The following is an 18,639-nucleotide window of genomic DNA, read 5'->3' on the forward strand; positions in this document are numbered from 1 at the left end:
CTTCACAGATAGTAGTGGGGCTAATCGTGTGAGAACCGTTGAGGTTAAGGTGGTGAATTCCACCTTTTGCATAAGAAAAAGAAATTGTGTGTAAATTGTAATCAATTTTTAAGGAGTAATAAAGATATAAGCAAAGTGCAAGGGTCAAATAAAATAAATATTTTATTTTATTTTATTTTATTTTGTGACTTGCTTTGGGTGAATTATTGCTCATCACGATTTAACTAAAACGCACTCGAAGGGCGTCGTCTCGCCGTTCGCGATCGCCCGCCGGGAGAGCCGCGGTTAAACCCTAGCCGCGAGGTAAGGGCCACCGGTTTGAATCTATGCCTCTCTCTCTCTGTCTCTTTCTATGTATTCTTAATGATTGAACTCCTCGATTTTTTAGGTGGTTGCCGTTGAATTGCGAGCAGTTGCTTGTGTTTTTTCTCATGTTATTTTGATATTTCTGGCGTCGGATTGTTCGGAAATTGCCGAGGTCTAGTAGTCCGATTAGTTGGGTATGTGCAGCAGTGGGATTCAATGGTGTTTAGGGTTGATGCGGTAGGGTTGTTCTGGTGCGGGATGTTGGTTGTCTTTCGCTGATTTCTTTCGTTTTCATTGGATTTTTGTTCGCCCTTTCTTCGTTTGCACTTAGATGTTCGAGTTATGTCTCGTGCAATGGAGAACCTTTTAGAGCAAAAAGGAGAGTGTTTTCCTTCTTCTTAAAGGGAATTCATGGCGCATATGGACACCAGTCAGTGGCCTTTTCAGAGCATGATTCGTTAGTCAAGCTAAATGATGTTTCTGTTTTCTCTTAAATTTTGGTTAAATCATTCGAAATTCTCTTTGCTTATTTACTGAGGTATATAAAATTTATAATTTAATAATAGAAATTAGAATGAGCGATAGCAAAACGCTCCCTTTTCTCAGTTTCATTTACGATGTTCAGTAGGTCTTGTTATGGCGAGAATTAGGATGGGTGGTTGTTGATAAAAATTTAGATTTTTTCATTCTTTTGTGGGCTCTGTGACATAGGGAACTGCCTTAGTTTTTTTTTTTTTTTTTTTTTTGAATTTTGGTTTTATAAGGAACTGATGAGACAAATATCCTTCTTCACTTTCATGTATTTGGGAGAAGCTGATGATGTAGATAGTTAATTGCTTTTATAAACATTGTTGCATTGCGGTGAGACATTGTTGTTCATTACGACAGGGCTATGAGATTCAATACCTCTTGATCAAGAGTGGGTGACTTGAAATCTCTGATTGACACATTGTAAAGGTTGAAGCCTTTGTCAGTTGATCTATTGTCTAATTGACCCTCCCTGCAGTATGCCTCGAGTGAAAAGGCTCTATGAGGTCTGTAAAGCATCATTCTCCGATAGTGGGCCCATATCTGCTGAAGCTCTTGAAAATGTACGGTCTTGTTTAGGTGAGAAACACATCATTTCTCTACTTACATGTTTTTTTTTTGTGCTTCTTTTTATCTCAGTTTTGGGCTGAAATTTCTATGTTAATTTGAACTCTGAAGCATGCTACTCTACCCATTATTTATCCTCATCCTTTTTGTATGCCACATTTTCTTGTTAAAGAATATGGCTATTAGAACACCTCTGGAATCATATTTTGCAGACTAACAACATGATTGAATATATAATGAACCATGCACATTCAAATCATGTCAAAGGAGACTGTTAGAGTAATTGATGAAATAAGTACATTATTTTGATTCTGTGACCAAAGAGAAACTTCGCATATTAGCAAGTATGGTTATTTGGCCTTTGAACAACTACTGCGGGCGCCATGTCAAGTGCCAACTCGCTTGCTAGATTTACTTGGTGGTTGGAATGTCGGGCCGGACCGTCCATCCCAGGATTAGTCGGTGTAAGCTGGATACCTGGTATAAAAAAAAAGTATGCTTATTTGACCACATATAGGTGAATGCTGGTTGACTAGTATTCCCATAAATCATCAATTTCATTGCATGATTTCTCCATGGATGAATGGGATCAAACAATAATGTTTAAGATTTAGCTTTCAAATCATAATCGATCATTTTTAGTTTCTTTCAAAATCCCTCTCGTACCTCTCATTGTCACAGTTAGGGACTCAATCTCTTCTGACTTTAAGTCTCATAGTGCATTTATTGTCTGTACTTGTGTAAAATTATCTCAAATTCTGTTTCATATATATACAAAATGATAAAATGTGATTATCATGGAAGGACAGTACGATATACGTGAGCTTTCTAATCATTGATGAATTTGGGGCTGATATTTGTTGAAACATGCAAGTTAAGCATCCTATCAAGGGGTAGTTTCTAGCCTGCCATCGTAGAGTGAAAAACTGTGAAAGTCAATTCTGCATTGGTAGCCATTCAATAGTTCCTTGCAAAATTTGGAAAAACTTTATATCATTAAGAAATTGCTGAATACTGAATGTTTCTGATAGTTCATATAGGTTTTGTGGGTCTAATTTTCATTTCAACTATTTTTTATTTTTTATGATAGCGGTATACCAGAATGCATGTGGATCTGAACAGCTAATATCACTCATTCACTGGGGTCTAATAAACCATAATAGTTAGCACACTATAGGGTACTGCCAGTCAAAATGACAAATATTGGTTGGTATATATTTGTCTTTCTTGAAACTAAATGCCATTAACTCTACTCGACCCTATCAACTACTTTGTATTTAAGTTGATGATGGTTTTCCCACTTTCTTGTCTTTATATGTAAAGTTTCAGTTTTGTGTTTATTCTCTCATTGTGCTAGTCTTTTGTTTGTGGGGTTCTTGTCCATATGACAGTATCCTTGTTTGGGTATTATTTTCTCATTGGTTTTGTGCAAAACAAAAATCTGTAAATGCTGCAGTCAAGTAACAAAATCGATATTCTTTCTCTGTAGTTGCTTTTGAGAGCATTGCTTGCTGAGATACAAGTGCTTCAAGCTTAATGCCATTTCCAATAACTTGAGTGATTTTGTCTATGAAACACACTACTTTATCTATTATGTTAACACTCTAGGATTCATCTTTTATGCTTTTTATGCTTGTTTTGTTTCAACATTGTTAAGCTTCCTGTTCATTCCTTTCAGTTGACTTTGCTCTTCACCACTTGCATTATTCTGTATTGTTCATCTGTTATCCATTTAAGCTTTATAGCACATTTGAAAAGATGACAATCAAAAAGTTCTCACGTATGATGTGAAACTCTCCCTGGTATTCTTCAAGTATTTGTTGATGCTTTGATCCTTCCAACCACTTGTGTGCATAAAAATTCATACTTTTGACATGCACCTTTTCCCCTGGTAAATTTGGATCCTTGCGATCCGAAAAGGTCTTGTTGTTTCGTATTCCTTAAAGTTATTGAAACTTTTATTCAATGATGTAACTATTTCTGTTTGATATACTAGTTAGGTTATTTTCTTCTTTCCAATTGTAAGAATAATTGAAAAGATCACATCCTTGCTTTGTTGTATATGGTTTGACTAAATTTTGCAACCATAATTATAGGGATTAATTAGAGGAATCCCACTAATAACTGTTAACTGCAAGCCCCCAATACTTTTAAAATCCTAGGACACCTCTTGAACTTCCATCTACTGAAAAATGTGCTGATAAATATTATTTTCTGTATTATCTCTATCCTTGTCAGTAAAATAACTCAGTGAATACCAACTTCCTCTATGAGATGACCTATAATATTTTTTGCCAATGAAGTTATGATGCCATCATGATTTTTGCTGATGAGAGCAAATATGTCAAACCACTTTACCAGGTGATTTCAGGTGAACTGGTTTGCTCAGCAGTATGACAAAAATTCAGGTAGTGTCCCTTTTTTATCCATTAGGGATTTTGGTGTCGATAACAAATGTATGTGTGGGAAAGAGACTCTAACTAAAATTTACTCGCTAATTTAATTCATGGCTTGTTTCCTTGCAACTGGCTTGCTTTTCGACTTGAGTTTTTCCAACCTCACCTTTAATTTTTCAGATGATATTAAACCTTCTGACGTGGGACTTGAAAAGGAGGCTCAGCTAGCACGAGGGTGGAAAGTTTCCATGAATTCAAATGGAAGAAGAGGGCGTAATGGAAATAATCAGTGCCCACCTCCTATCAAATATCTACATGTACATGAGTGTGAAAACTTTTCTGTAAGAATCTGATCCTCTGCTGGAGTAGGTCTAAGAAAAGTTATACAACATTCCTGCAGCTTTCTAACTCATTCTAATTATTTCTGTCTCTTATCTTTAAAAGAATGAAGTCAGGATCTTCTGTTGAAGAACAAATTATAACTGTAAATGAAATGATGATATCTTGATTTTCTCTAATTATTCTACAGATTGGGATATTCTGCATGCCGCCTTCATCTGTTATTCCACTTCATAACCATCCAGGAATGACAGTGCTGAGCAAGCTTCTTTATGGGACAATGCTTGTTAAATCATATGACTGGATTGATACTGAGGGATCTGTTGATCCATCTGAAGGTTTGTGCCCCTTTGCAAATAGTTTCTTGTGAGTTATGTACTAACTATTTCCCTTGTGTAGCAAGTTCTCTTCACTAGATGCTTGTTTTCTTTTGAGGGGTGCTTTCCAATGCATGTAATAATTGCCTTGAATAATTAGTTATCTTCTGAAAGTCTAAATTAGTTATTTTTCTTAATTTTAGGCCCACAGCCCCAGGTAAGTGTTCAATGTTAAGTTCACTATAGGAAATGAAGCTTTCTTAACGTCCCAACTTACTGGACTGAAAGAGAAACTGAGTCAGACAAAAGCTGGCAACTAATTAAAAGTCACATTGTTTTAAGAAAACATATTACTTTGATTAGCACTGAACACAGGCCTTAGATTGACAAAAAGGAGATGAAATAGAGATCTAAGATGTCAATTTGAACAACATGAAAAATGAAAACAGATGATGCTATTACAATGTAGTCCTACTTGAATAAGATGTATTGGTTCAAAATCTCAAGCCATGCCCGAGTTTGAGATTTTGACTAGAACTACTATTTCAGTATCAATGTCTTGACATATGATGCTGGTGGAGAATTGGAGGGGTAGAAGGACGAAAAAGAAGAGAACACACCTATATATTTAAGTTCGGACTTTATGTCTCAAAAGGAATGGTAGGATTTGACATTGAATTGTACGGGCACAAGATAAAAAATAAAAATATTATATTAATTCATCTTGATGCATTTTATAGGATGCTAAGGGATATCGTTAGTATAACACGTTACTTAATGACATAATCGACACAATGACACATGATAAGGTATTTGTGGCTAAATAGTATCGAGTTTAGGAATTTGTCAAAATGATATGTTTCAACCAGACGACCCGGCATGGTACGAGATATACACAAGTAATTGAAATGATACTCACTGTCCTTGATACAAATAATTGAGATTTTGTGACAACAAGGAGTTTCAGGAAACAACATTATCATAAGACTAGACAAACACAAGTAATAACAATAAAATGTATAACAAGGAGTTTAAGAATGCTCATCCAGTAGAAAACTCCTCTTGATACTCATAGTGTGCTTGACCATTAGATGATAGCTTCTTGACAGAGATTCAAGAACAGCTAGCAGTATCTTTAGTATATATATTCAACTTAATAGAGAAAACATATTATATCATTGAAGCTTATGATAATGTTTTTGGGTCCTTATACAATTGCATTGTAGAGATGCAGTTGAAATTTAGTCACCTTGGGGAGTGGTTAGTAGTTAGGTTTACCTACCGCTTGAAAGTCTGCTCTGCTCAGTAAAGTGCAGTTTTCAGTCAGCTAGTTTTCAAGGTTATCGAAACATTAGTAAGTTGGGAAAAGGCCTAGTAACATTTCCTAAGGTTATCTAAATGATTGCATGATATGCGAGAGGATGGAATGGGTTGAATTATAATGATTTGGCACATTACATTTTTTCAACTTCTTTGATCTTTTCTTTATCTGTAATCCCGTCGCATTCTTCGATCTTTTGTCTCCTGATTCTCTAAGTATCTTCACATCTAAAGTCGTTTTCCATATATTTCTGACTCATGTTGATTTAACTACATATTTGGCACTTTTGCCCAATGCAATCATCGAAAACATGAGATCAATTTGACTATACATAAGCTAATTTGCATTATCTGAGATCAACTAAGTTAGAACTGAAGAATAGCCAAGCTTTACTGTAAAAAAGTATCCTGTTTATTCTACTTTTGTATACATTCTCAGGTACCGTTTGAAAAAACTCTTCCTGGCAAACACACAATCATTAGAAAATGCTTCTAACAGTAAATAGACATTATGTTTGTAAGGATTATACTAAAAGGAGCAAGATGGCTTTTTTTGCACGTTTTTTTTGGTAATTTTCCAACTATCTCCCACTCAACATAGTTTTGGCCTATTTTGATGAATCCAATATATATATATATAATATATAAAAATATGGATATATATAAGAAAAACGATGTGCTTCTACTGATTATCATAAGTTGGTTTCCTGTGGGGGGTGGCTTAGTCCCATGTGCAATGTAGACAGAATACTCTTGGGCACTAGAAGAATGAGATGTTCAAGATAGATTGCTCATGTCATTGTGAAGTTTGTCAGAATAGAACCTAAAGAAAAGTTTCTGACTTTGGAAGACAAGTCTATGCTGAGGTTTACTATTATACACTTTTTTTTTGGTTGATTTTGAACTTGGACTCATTTGAGATTATTGCCTATTTTGATGAATCAAAAAAATAAAAGGAAAAAAAATGCTTCTGCTGATGATCAAAGGTTGATTTCTGGGTGGCTTAGTCCCATGTGCAATGTAGACAGGATAATACTTTTCGGTACTAAAAGAATGAGATGTTCAACGATTGTTCATGTCATTGTGAAGTTTGTCCCTAATTGATGTCAGAATAGTGCCTATGAAAAGTGTCTGACTTTGAAGACAAATCTGTGTGCTGAGGTTTACTATCATATACCTTTTTGTGGTTGGTTTTGAACTTGGTCCATATCTAAAAACCCTCTCATTTTAGCGGACAAATTGGCATAGTATTTTGTTCAGACTCCAGCCTTGTTGATTGTAGAAGTAGCTCATTTTTAGAATTGATTTAACCATGACCAATTTTTTATGTCGATGATCAAAACCTATCATTATGAATGCATGAGACAGGTACCTTTGTTGCCAATATGACTAAAAACTTAACATTTTCATCTGAGTGAATCTTATAATCTTTCCAGCTATCCGTAACTTTGATTGTTGCTTTTGCTTCAAATAGCTGGGATTCGTTTGGGAATGTCATGCATGTGCTAATTTCCTTAAGAAGAGTGTGTGCTTGGATTCATTCAGAAATTCAAGGTTAATTAGGATTCTTGAATCATTCCATCGCACAATAATATCCACCATAGTAGAGCATAATTTATTTTCTGACTGTACACCTTAATTTTGCTCGAGAATTACATGTAAATGATCATATGTTTTTCAGCCCGACCAGCAAAGCTCGTTAGAGATGGCCAGATGACTGCGCCTTGTGGGACAACCGTCCTCTACCCTACAAGCGGCGGCAACATTCATTCTTTTAAAGCAATAACTCCCTGTGCTCTCTTTGATGTTCTATCACCCCCATACTCATCAAATGATGGACGCGATTGCACTTATTTCAAGAAGTCAAGAAAAAGTTCATCTGGTACAAAATTTTTATGAATTATTACATACTTGCATTGTTGCTAGTCCACCATAATGTCTCGAGATCGTGTTATATCTATGCTTTATTTGAATTCCTTGAAGGTGTGTTACCTAGTGGTGTAGATGCTTCAAAGGTGGCTTGGTTGGAAGAGTGTCAACCGCCGGAGAGCTTTGTCGTTCACAGAGGGCCATACAGGGGCCAAATCGTCAACAATCAATGATTTCCCATTCACTGTATTATATACTTTCATTCTGATTAGCTCTTTTAACATGGGGGAAACATGGGTTTGATATCTGTTTATCTGCAGCAATATGATTTCAATGACTTTTCGGCATCTTGGTAGTCAGGAAGCTTGTTATGTATCATACACCTTTCTTTAGTCGAAGACTGGAAGTGTTCTTCAACCAAGGAACTACTTCGGCGGTCAGAAAAATAATCCATCCATACGCCATCAAAGGCATCTTTACCTGATCTGATCGTTGTTTCAGGTGACATGATCTATCTTTCTTCTCAATCCATTGAGTACTTTACTCAGGTTGTCGCCTACGGCCCTAATAGCGAACAAGATTTTGAGTAGGATATGTCAGTGGTAACTCAACTTGTTTTGAGATTTTGAAGTGAATTCTTGGCTGGTTTATTTGCAGGACTATGAACTCATCAGATCATTTGGCTTTTCGATGCACTGAATGTTTTGGAAGTATTTTTTTGGAGTGTTGTCTTTCATTACTTCGGCTCAGGTTAATCAGTTGAACTGGTCGGTTCGGTCTGTTTGTTTCGGTTGATCCTATGTTTTGGTGGTGTTGCTATCAGTTTTAGAGAAAAATATTTTTGAATTTAGAGAAAAAGAGACTTTAAAATGCACTACTAATCAACATATGAACCATTGATCGCCCTCCTCTTCTTTCTTTCTTTTACTTCTCGAACTGTTTTAGTCTGTCGTCTCCCAATCTCGTCTTATAGGCTGCCTTTTTGTACTCCCCCCAAGTAAACTCATTGTATCTCTGCTCCTCCCCCTCTACCATTATCTCCTCCATTGCTGTGATCCTTGTCTCCTCGGCCGGGCCGAAGAAGTATATCATCGACAACCTTGACCTCTCGGTGTCGGTCACCACCACTCGGTGTCTCATGCTCTTGAACCTTCTGTTCGTCAAAACCTATCACAACATGTTCACAATCAACTACATAAAACTTATATCACTGAGAATTTTGGTCACTATCGAAAGGGAAATTGTTTAGTGTTGAGTTCTTTTGGTGAAGAATTGCACTATGAGTAAAAGTACTCTAGATATATATAGTTAGTCAAGGAGGACTCCTCACAAGGGGAGATCGATCATAAAATTGGGAGGGGATTTTTTTTTTAAATAATAAAATTAAAAAAATTTCAATGCAAATCACCACAATTGTTGCAATCGGCTTGGCCATGATTGATGATCGAGACTGACCCAGCCACGACCGACCGGTGTCACAGTAGTTGTTGATGCTATATTTATGTTGGTCCATACTTTATTTTTAATTATTTTATTATTTTTTAAAAGTATATTTTGGAAAGTAAATGTACTCTTTAATAAATATAAAAGTTACGTGTGGTTTTCAGTATTATTGAAAATTTAGTAAATTTCTGTAAAAAAAAGGGTCTTCATGTATAAGCGCGCTTGGAATCTGAAATGATCATTTGTGAATGGTCGAAATTAAATATTTAAATTGTAAAAATATAGGGGCCTTTTAACAATATTTTGATTTTTTTTTTTTTGTTTTTACCTGCATAGCGTCGCCGACGTTGACGAACAAGGCCCGGCGGTCCGGCGGGACGGCGATCCAGCTGCCGTCCTTTCCGGCCACCTGCAGGCCGGAGGCACCGTCGGAGCGAAGAACTGACATGATCTGCGGGTCGGTGTGCTCTCCGAACCCGGTGAGGCCGCCGCCATTGAACCCCTCGAGGAGGAGAGGGCAGGGAGGGTAGTGGTTCAGCCGGAATATTCCGTCACTCTCCTCCACCGTCACCATCTTGCTCAGGCGATCTCTCTGCTTCATCCTGAGGCCCTCCGCCACCAGCTCCAGAATCTCTCCGGCGAGCCGCTTCACGGCGACCAAGTACTCGCCCAACGACGAGCTTAAAACAAAACAAGAGTATAATCGATTCGATCATGAACACTGTAAAAAAACACACGAAAATAAAGGAAAATTGTTGTTTATATTTAAAAAATGATGATTTTTCACGGAAAAATCATCAAAAAATATAGAGAAAAATGATGATCGTTTACATTGGGACGGCGGGCGACGCGGATACTGCGAAGAGGAGATACTCCACCCAGCCGACGTCGCCGTTGCGACCGATCGTCTGGTGGCCGTAGCCGAAGGGGTCGGCGGGTCCGATGGCGCTCTCCTTGTCGGCCGGCGGGCGGGCAAAGAAGGCGGCGGCCTCGGCCTCGAGGCGGCGCACGAGCTCCAGGGGAATGCCGTGGTTGACGACCTTGAAGAAGCCCGAGTCCTCGCAGGCCTCGATGATGGCGGCGGCGGCGGCGGCGCGGGGCTTCGAGAGGTCGACGACGGAGATGCTGCCGGCGGCGAGCTTGGCCGACTTCACGAGGGGGATTTGGTGGAGGGCGGGGTCGGATAGCACCACCATGGCTGCTGGTTGTGGAGAAAAACAGAGTACTGCATGGCTTTGTGGGTGGCATTCCACGGGGTTTTATATAGGCACCCAGGACATCCAACAACATACACAAGATTATATTTTGAAATATTCAGATTTTTTTTTAAAAAAAAATTAGAATGAGAATAATAAAATTAATTTTCTTTAAGAAATATTATTATATGAATTTGAACACTATTTCTACCATAATAATAACATTAGATTATCTAAGATTGAATCAAGAAATATTAGATTATATTAATCACATAACATTTATATTTAGATATAAATTGACATTCTTTTTCTTCTGCAAAAGGTGGAATCTGTCACCTCAGCGATCCCACATGATCAATCTCATGATCATTTGTAAATAGATAAATCAAGAAATTGCAATTGATCAAAGATTAAAAAAAAAGAGTACACATTGACATTTAAAGCATAGCAAAAATGGAGTTTGATGGTGATTATTAAAGGTTTGTCCCTTTCTTTTTCGCGTGAAGTACTCTCTGTATGTTTAGTCATGATCTAATCAATTACTTCATTTGTTTGATAGGAAATATAAAAAATAAGAAAAATAGTTCACCATGTCTTCCATGTTTATCCACATCAACATGTTAATAAAGGAATTAAAAATCCATTTTACACTACATTATATATTTTATATCAAAAATATTCCTTATTCCAAAATTATAACTTCATCAAAATAAAATTTTAAAATGATTATTAAAGTTTCCCCCCTTCTTTTTCATATGTGAAGTACTCTGTATGTTTAGTCATGATCTAATCAATTCCTTTATTTGTTTTATAGGAAATATAAAAAATGAGAAAAATAGTCCATGTTTATCCACATCAACAGGTTAATAGAGGAACATCCATTTAAACCCAATCTAATTAGATTCGGCTGCCGCCGTAAAATGACAAGTCAATCCGAGTAGATCCACTAAATCTAATTAGTGGATTTAGTGAACCTTTTCTGTGGATTCCTTGGCGTGCTGCTGTTCCTTTGAGCGGACTTGATGAACAAACAAATCGACTAATTAACTCATTTTGTTATAAATTTTGAAATGGATTTAGGGTTTGGCCGTTGCGTGCGTTTCCCGATTTATTCTGATGGCCGGTAGGAAATTTCTATGAACATTGTCAATACGACTAACTGAGATTATTATTATTTTTAATGGATTTAAGTGCAAAATTTAAAGTATATTGTTGTGTATATTTTATGTATTATAGATCCTACTAAATTGCTACTACATTATATTTAGTTGGCAATAAATTTTATCTTAAATGTACCCATATCATAAGCCATAAAATTAAAAATAACTGCCTTACATGAGGATAATGCAAAATCCTAATTAATATATGAAGGTGATAATAATTAACACAAATGAAAATGGAATTTTTTTTTTGATATAAATTGAAAAAAAAAGATCAATCTAAAAGAACACATATCAAAGGAACCAATCAAGTAAGAGATAAGACTTCCTCTCCTTCCTTTGACATGATGCAATCATTCCTTATCTCAAAGCCAGGAAAATGATTGGAGGAAGAGACTAGTATATATATATATATATATATATATATATATATATAATTCTGATATACTATGCGCCTTATAATATGCGATTCATCTACGATAATAGTATAATTATTTATTTATTTTTTTAATTTACGATTAAGCCATTTAAGATTTTCCTTTTAGGGTGGTTAGGCGTTAGGTTATAGTATTAAACATAAAAAAAAACTTCAGAATGAAAAAAATTTAATTGCTCATGGGGTATGCCAGATTGTTATCCCGCACTGTTTATCTGGTACACCCCGTAAGCAACTAATTTTTCTTCATTTTAAATTTTTTTATGCTTAATACTATAATCTAATCCTTAAACTTTAAGGGGAAAATCATAAATAACTTAACCGTAAGCCATAAAAAATAAAAAATGTATACTGTTACTATTTCGAGCACTCCGAATTTTCTATCACGGATGAGTTGCACATTATAAGACACGTAGAATATTAGAACTATATATATATATATCAAAGGTTGGGGACTTGGATATGTTTTTGTCATGATTGCTATTTCTGCCCTAATTATTGATGTGAGTATATGAATTGGCATGATATGATGATGATTGCAATGATTGAGTAGTCCCTACTCAGGCCAAATAAAGGTGAGAGTGATTCGATGAAGAAATTTGTTTTCTTTTGTTGATGGTGTATAATGAGATGTAATGGAGACAACAATTTGGGATTTAACAAGACATTGTGCTAACCTTTCAAAGCAAATCATATGAATGGTAGAAAAGTTAATAAACAAGTTAATAATCTTTTCATTCACAAGAGCATTAAGGAGTCAAGTTGACATTAGAAGTTGTATTCCATCTGATATCAGTAGAAATATAGGTACAAAAGAAGAACAACAACAACAATAAATCCAAGATCCTAATTCTCTTTTGAAAGAATTCTCTTTAATTTAGAATCTGGAGATTACCAGTCCTTGCACAAACTCTGCTCGAGTTTGCCTGTTTTCCCTTTCCTCGGGAGTCAATGAAGCATCAGTGCCACTGCAAAGAATGCATTGGGGTTAGAATTAAGGTTCCAAACAAGATAAAAATATTATCTTATGCAAAGAAAACCCCAAGAAATGGTTTAAATTTATGATTATGGATGAATATATTATGTATTTAATTTTATTGTACATCACTGTATTGACTTTTACCACACACAACAACAGAGATCAATTTCACTCTCATTTTGCACAATCCAAGTTGATGTTTCAACATCTGTTTCCCATAATTTTGGAACTCTTAGAGAGTGAGATAGCGCAAGACCATTTGAAATAACAAGATGAACTAACTAATGCACTTAAAGACCTAATGCCATTTTCATGGTGAATACACAAATGAATATACCAAATGAAAAATGAAAGGAGAAGGAAGCTACTACCTCGGGTTTTCCTCTCTAGGTTCTTATTCTTCTTCTTCATCAGGCGAGAGGAAGGTGTTGGAGTATGTACAACATTGTATTGATTCGATGAATTATCTAAGGCAGGTGAGATGTTGTTTCTCGACATAGCCGCTAGAGGATAAGATCTATTCATGGCTGAGGCTCTAATCCGATGAAAATATTGCAGCTAATCATGTATCTTTATGTAATGCAAAGTTAAAGAGACGAAACAAAAACATAGAAATAATTTGGCCCAAGAATTTATTTTCTTTTCCAGCTCAGACACTTATCCTGAACCAAATCAGATGAACAACAAAGTGAAAATGAATCCTAGCGGTTTCATCAACACTGACCATAGATTCGAAGCCTAGTCGAAACTTGAAATAAAAACTCAGAGATTTGAACTGATACAAACCATTTTCTGTTTGGAACTCAAAAGTTGAATTATAACAGGAAAAAGGATATCAATAAGAACTACTATGATGTGATAAAGCATTTTCTTATGATTCCAATCGCAGATTGGACAAGACTGCAAAAAGAACATAATGGTTAGTAATCAGACTCCTTAAGGATAAACATTTTGTAGAAAGTCGAGCACATTTGCAGTCAATCCAATTTAACAATCCATTCCACAAGAAATCAAGCTGTAAATACCTTCATCTCTGTTTAGTTTGCCACTTCGAAGTGGATAAAGTTTAGAAACGTAATTCAAGACTAACTGTTTTGATTTGATTCAAGGTCTTTCATCAGCTAAATTTTGAATAACTACATCACCAAAACTTCCATACTAATCTTGAAAGTGTTATCAACGTTCAGGTATAGAAGGTAACTTTAGAAAAGGATGAATATCTGGTCATTCTTCCCCAAATCATGAGTTCTTGGATGAAACACCAGCTGGTTCTTGAATGCAAAACAGTTTGAGAATATGAATGTCATGGGGCATTTTGGTTCAAACAAATCATTCTTCTTTTAGTAAAATAGGGAGAAGAAAAACAAGACAACGCAACAGGAACGTAAAATAAAATTTTGAATTGTTTCTAGCACATCGGAGCTTCTTCTGCAACCGAAAGCATATGAAAGAAATAATTCTAATCCATGAGGGTCTAAAATCCCGTCTAGAAGAGACTGAAATCGACAGTACTCACAGCATATGTTGTTTCGTAAACATGCTCCTGTTCGAGATGATAAGAGCACAAAGAGCCGAGTTCAAGGAGCTCGTTGCAATACGGGCAGGCCAGTGTCCTTGGAATCCATCAAAGACGCTCAAATCGTCTCAAAAGATTCGACTAGGCAGCCCAAAAATAAGGGTAAGATCGCGGATTCCCGACGGACAAGAAGAACCCCCGGATCGGGAGAAAGAATGACGGCGCAAAGAGATTGGGATCGGGAAGGAGAAGGCACCTGGATGAAGATTGACGCTTTCAAGCCTGGTCATCAAATCCAAGACCGACCATCTCCGGTACGCGACGTCCATCAAGGCAATATGCGACCCTTTCGGGGAAGACTGGATAAGCGATTTCTTGCAAGCCAAGACGAGGCGTCGAATCCAACGCCCAGTGATGGATCTCTATCTTCCTCCTCGCTGCTTGAGTGGAGATCGATCGAGAGAGGCAAGAAGAGAAGTCATGAATTTATATTTCGAATTCAAAAAGCGGGTTAAGCAGATCGAACTGAGTCGTCAATTTAAGTTACACGCGTCGGATAAACAGATTGAATTAAAATTTTATTAATTCATTTTAAAATGAATTTAAATATATCAACTTCGATCCGCGAGTCACGTAGATTGATCTATAGTTTGAATTTTTTTAAATTTAAATTTAAAAAAATTAATGAATTAGTGAACTTGATCCTTCTAAATCATAATCTAAATTTAAAAATTTCAATTTGACTTATTTAAATTACAATCTAAATTAAAAAATTTTAATATTATATATATATTTTTTATTTTTTAATATGCTCATGGATTAACTTGCCTAATTCACAATCCACCTTAAATTAGATTGGGTTGAAAAGTTTTCAATTCGCTAAGTTAATGGAATGACCCATTCTGTCCTATCATATGATAAATTTCTAATGAATTAATCCGTCCCACTATGAATTAACCGGTTTGATAATTCTAAATCAAACCCAACGCTTTATTTAGATAAATATGGAAGTTAATTATAAAAATTAAATTAAGATAAAAAATAAGTCATTTAATTTAAAATTGAAATTGAAGTTAGAAAAGGGTGCACTCATTAATTTAAAACAATACAAAATAAGTCATCTACATGAATTGCTTGCACTGATTGGTATGAACAACCTCCTGACTACGTGATGCTCCTACGAATCACCGTACTCCAAAGAAAATGAAGTTGGCCCATCGTCTTCGTCATCGTTTCCTTCTTCCTCCCAAGTATCGTCTGCATCTTCTTTACCACCATCATCCAATTCATCTCCACTGCTCTCCTCTTTTGACCCGCCGTCTGTAGATCAGCTCGTCGCTAGGAGAGTCGGCTACCTGATCATCATAATCATCTCTGTATGATTGGACATTTTCGTTGGATTCGAAGTCTCTGTTGGTATCATCGTATTTGGAGCTGACTTGCCCCATGCCCCACTGTTTAGAGCTGCCAGTAATCCAACTGCTGAAAACTGATCTTTTGTCAGTTGTGGATTCTACTCCTCAATGCGATCTTTGCTCACATTCTTCCACGCCGAAGGCCACCGCGTCCACACATTCTTCCTCTCCTAGTGTATTTCCTTAAAATGCAAAGATCTTGAGACATAAGATTGGCTCTGGAGGAACTTGCACTTCCTCTTGACCCTCTCCGTTCTCCTGTTCCTCCATGACTTACTTGGCCTTCACTACCTCTGCCCCCGTGTCCACTTACAAAATCCAGCCACCGCCCTTCATTTAGGTAATCAACTTCTTCAGGTGTGCCCCTAGCCTCTACCTTGTGCATGTTGTTGACACAGCAAAGCGTGATGGAAGCTTCTGCACAAAAAAGATGCTTTAGATCCGCGAAATTAATCCTGGCATGGGATATGCAACTGCTGCTGAACTGCACTAACAAAAGAACTAGGAAAACAACATTCTGCGACGTTAACAACTTCCAGGTTTTTTTTTTCTAGTCTTGCGGGGTTCTAGTTTTCACTATATCTTTTGTAAAATTGTGAACGGAACATGGATTACTTTCTATAAAAACACAAATTGTCTGGGCGGGATCATGGTCATTTCACATCGCTAATGAGTCCCTAGTGAACAAAAACACAAATAGATGCAGCGTTAAGAAAGACAATAAATTACTACAAAATGGTAACTCTTGTAAGAAATACTACACATGTTGATTCCATAAAAGAATTCCTAAACAGAGATCTTAAAACCGAAGGAAATGGTTTCCAGGGACACACTGGAGAACTCGAAATACTACTCTTTCTTTCATCTTACACTGGAGTGAACATGGAGGAAGCTTATAAGAACTAGGTCACAGCATCTTTCTGAGATTCCAATTTGGCATTTATTAGCATTTCAGACTGTTATTAGCATTGAAATATTCAATGCATGGTTTAACTAGGTTGATTAAAAGCATATCCACTACAACTAGACTATATACATAATGAAGATTTCCTGGTAAATTTTGTTAATGTTTTTTGCTATCTCTGGCTGCCAGTTATTGACCCAACATTAAGCTGCTTTGGCTTTTTACAACAGTCCAATTTTTCACAAATATTACCAGAGTATACTAGGACCTGCAGCAATTATTTCTTATCATTGGATCTTCAATTTATTAATAGACCACTATGATTCAAATACAAAAGCCATATGTTCGTTAAATACTGATATACAAGAAAGAAAACAGAAAAAAAAAATGGAACTTACATTTTGATCTCCTTCCTTTTCTTTTTGAAATTCGAGCTTCTGGTTCAATTTAGATAGCATTGATCAATCAAGATCTAACGGCCTTAACGCAACAGCTGCTGCAGTGTCAGGAACCCACGGTAGGGCAGGAACAGTTCCAGAGTAAGCAGAGAGAAAGTCTGCATCAACCAGGGATTAAAATACTGAGTCGAACCGCTCGATATGCCCGAATTTTACCGTTCCGCCTTGGGACTGGCATCGGCACTCGACCGGCACGGCACGCGCATCAAAATTTCACATCATCACGTCTTTGTATGCGTCGGGTTGCAGCACAGTACATGACAGAGGAAATCGATTCAATTCCTTCTGTCGATCACGATTACGAGAAGGAACCGATTTGATTTATCGATTCCTTCTGTCGATCACAAGATTGGCGGAGAAAAAATTATTTAAACGGCGAACACTTACCTAGAAGCATCAGGGCAGGTAGCGATGGTGAAACAGCGAAGCGACGAGGCGGTGATGTGTTGACGCGGCGGCAGAGGCTCGATGAGGCAGCGGCAAAGGCTAGTCGGCAATCAGGTACGTCGCGAGAAAAACTTAAGTTAAAAAAATAATTCAATATAACGATTTTAATTAAAACCATTACATTAAAATAAAATATATTTATATGTAATAATAATTATTATATTTATTATATCAGTATTATATTAAAATTTTATAAAATATATTATTTAATATATATAATTTTTAATTAATAATTAATTATATAATAAATAGTAATTATATATATATATTACATACATGCATTGTTGCTAGTCCACCATAATGTCTCGAGATCGTGTTATATCTATGCTTTATTTGAATTCCTTGAAGGTGTGTTACCTAGTGGTGTAGATGCTTCAAAGGTGGCATGGTTGGAAGAGTGTCAACCGCCGGAGAGCTTTGTCGTTCACAGAGGGCCATACAGGGGCCAAATCGTCAACAATCAATGATTTCTCATTCACTGTATTATAGACTTTCATTCCGATTAGCTCTTTTAACATGGGGGAAACATGGGTTTGATATCTGTTTATCTGCAGCAATATGATTTCAATGACTTTTCGGCATCTTGGTAGTCAGGAAGCTTGTTGTGTATCATACACAGACATCTGGTATCATTTCCACCATCCTTTCTTTAGTCGAAGACTGGAAGTGTTCTTCAACCAAGGAACTACTTCGGCGGTCAGAAAAATAATCCATCCATACGCCATCAAAGGCATCTTTACCTGATCTGATCTTTGTTTCAGGTGACATGATCTATCTTTCTTCTCAATCGCCTATCGCGCTAATAGCGTAAGATTTTGAGTAGGATATGCCAGTAGTAACTCAACTTGTTTTGAGATTTTGAAGTGAATTCTTGGCTGGTTTATTTGCAGGACTATGAACTCATCAGATCATTTGGCTTTTGATGCACTGAATGTTTTGGAAGTATTTTTTTAAGTGCTGTCTTTCATTACTTCGGCTCAGGTTAATCAGTTGAACTGGTCGGTTCGGTCTGTTTGTTTCGGTTGATCCTATGTTTTGGTGGT

The 18,639-nt window shown here is 36.5% G+C and overlaps 2 protein-coding genes across 9 annotated transcripts; one reads left to right on the plus strand and one right to left on the minus strand.

Annotated features, from left to right (window-relative positions):
* The first annotated feature begins 230 nt into the window (after positions 1 to 230).
* On the plus strand, positions 231 to 18,598 carry LOC141822693 (plant cysteine oxidase 4-like). 8 transcript variants are annotated; one of them, XM_074710031.1, is made up of 8 exons: positions 231 to 303; positions 1,195 to 1,413; positions 3,978 to 4,138; positions 4,327 to 4,474; positions 7,455 to 7,655; positions 17,945 to 18,076; positions 18,151 to 18,357; positions 18,487 to 18,598. In XM_074710031.1, the coding sequence occupies exons 2-6, from the start codon at positions 1,314 to 1,316 to the stop codon at positions 18,061 to 18,063; spliced, it is 729 nt and encodes a 242-aa protein (XP_074566132.1). In that variant the 5' UTR covers positions 231 to 303; positions 1,195 to 1,313; the 3' UTR covers positions 18,064 to 18,076; positions 18,151 to 18,357; positions 18,487 to 18,598. The 8 variants fall into 8 exon arrangements, with proteins under 8 accessions (XP_074566132.1, XP_074566123.1, XP_074566127.1 ...); XM_074710022.1 differs by lacking the exons at positions 17,945 to 18,076; positions 18,151 to 18,357; positions 18,487 to 18,598 and adding exons at positions 7,757 to 7,888; positions 7,963 to 8,143; positions 8,300 to 8,421; XM_074710026.1 differs by lacking the exons at positions 17,945 to 18,076; positions 18,151 to 18,357; positions 18,487 to 18,598 and adding exons at positions 7,757 to 8,143; positions 8,300 to 8,421 and having other exon boundaries at positions 1,195 to 1,225; positions 1,313 to 1,413.
* LOC141822690 (gibberellin 2-beta-dioxygenase-like) lies at positions 8,552 to 10,290 on the minus strand. The gene is made up of 3 exons (XM_074710020.1): positions 9,917 to 10,290; positions 9,414 to 9,765; positions 8,552 to 8,809 (listed from the first exon to the last, which is right to left on the minus strand). Exons 1-3 carry the CDS (start codon positions 10,279 to 10,281, stop codon positions 8,567 to 8,569), a joined length of 960 nt encoding a protein of 319 aa, XP_074566121.1. The 5' UTR covers positions 10,282 to 10,290; the 3' UTR covers positions 8,552 to 8,566.
* Positions 18,599 to 18,639: the final 41 nt, after the last annotated feature.

Source organism: Curcuma longa, chromosome 3, assembly GCF_044706935.1.
Source record: "Curcuma longa cultivar G26 ecotype Majalengka, Jawa Barat chromosome 3, ITB_CL_G26_1.1, whole genome shotgun sequence".
In the NCBI taxonomy this organism is placed as follows: domain Eukaryota; kingdom Viridiplantae; phylum Streptophyta; class Magnoliopsida; order Zingiberales; family Zingiberaceae; genus Curcuma; species Curcuma longa.

Coding starts and splice junctions, on each gene's coding strand:
- LOC141822693 (XM_074710030.1), top strand. CDS start 1,314: ATGCCTCGAGTGAAAAGGCTCTATGAGGTCTGTAAAGCATCATTCTCC. Junction 4,139..4,326: donor ATGAGTGTGAAAACTTTTCT/GTAAGAATCTGA, acceptor ATTATTCTACAG/ATTGGGATATTCTGCATGCC. Junction 4,475..7,454: donor ATCTGTTGATCCATCTGAAG/GTTTGTGCCCCT, acceptor TATGTTTTTCAG/CCCGACCAGCAAAGCTCGTT.
- LOC141822690 (XM_074710020.1), bottom strand. CDS start 10,281: ATGGTGGTGCTATCCGACCCCGCCCTCCACCAAATCCCCCTCGTGAAG. Junction 9,766..9,916: donor GCGTCGCCCGCCGTCCCAAT/GTAAACGATCAT, acceptor TTTTGTTTTAAG/CTCGTCGTTGGGCGAGTACT. Junction 8,810..9,413: donor ACGTCGGCGACGCTATGCAG/GTAAAAACAAAA, acceptor ATGTTGTGATAG/GTTTTGACGAACAGAAGGTT.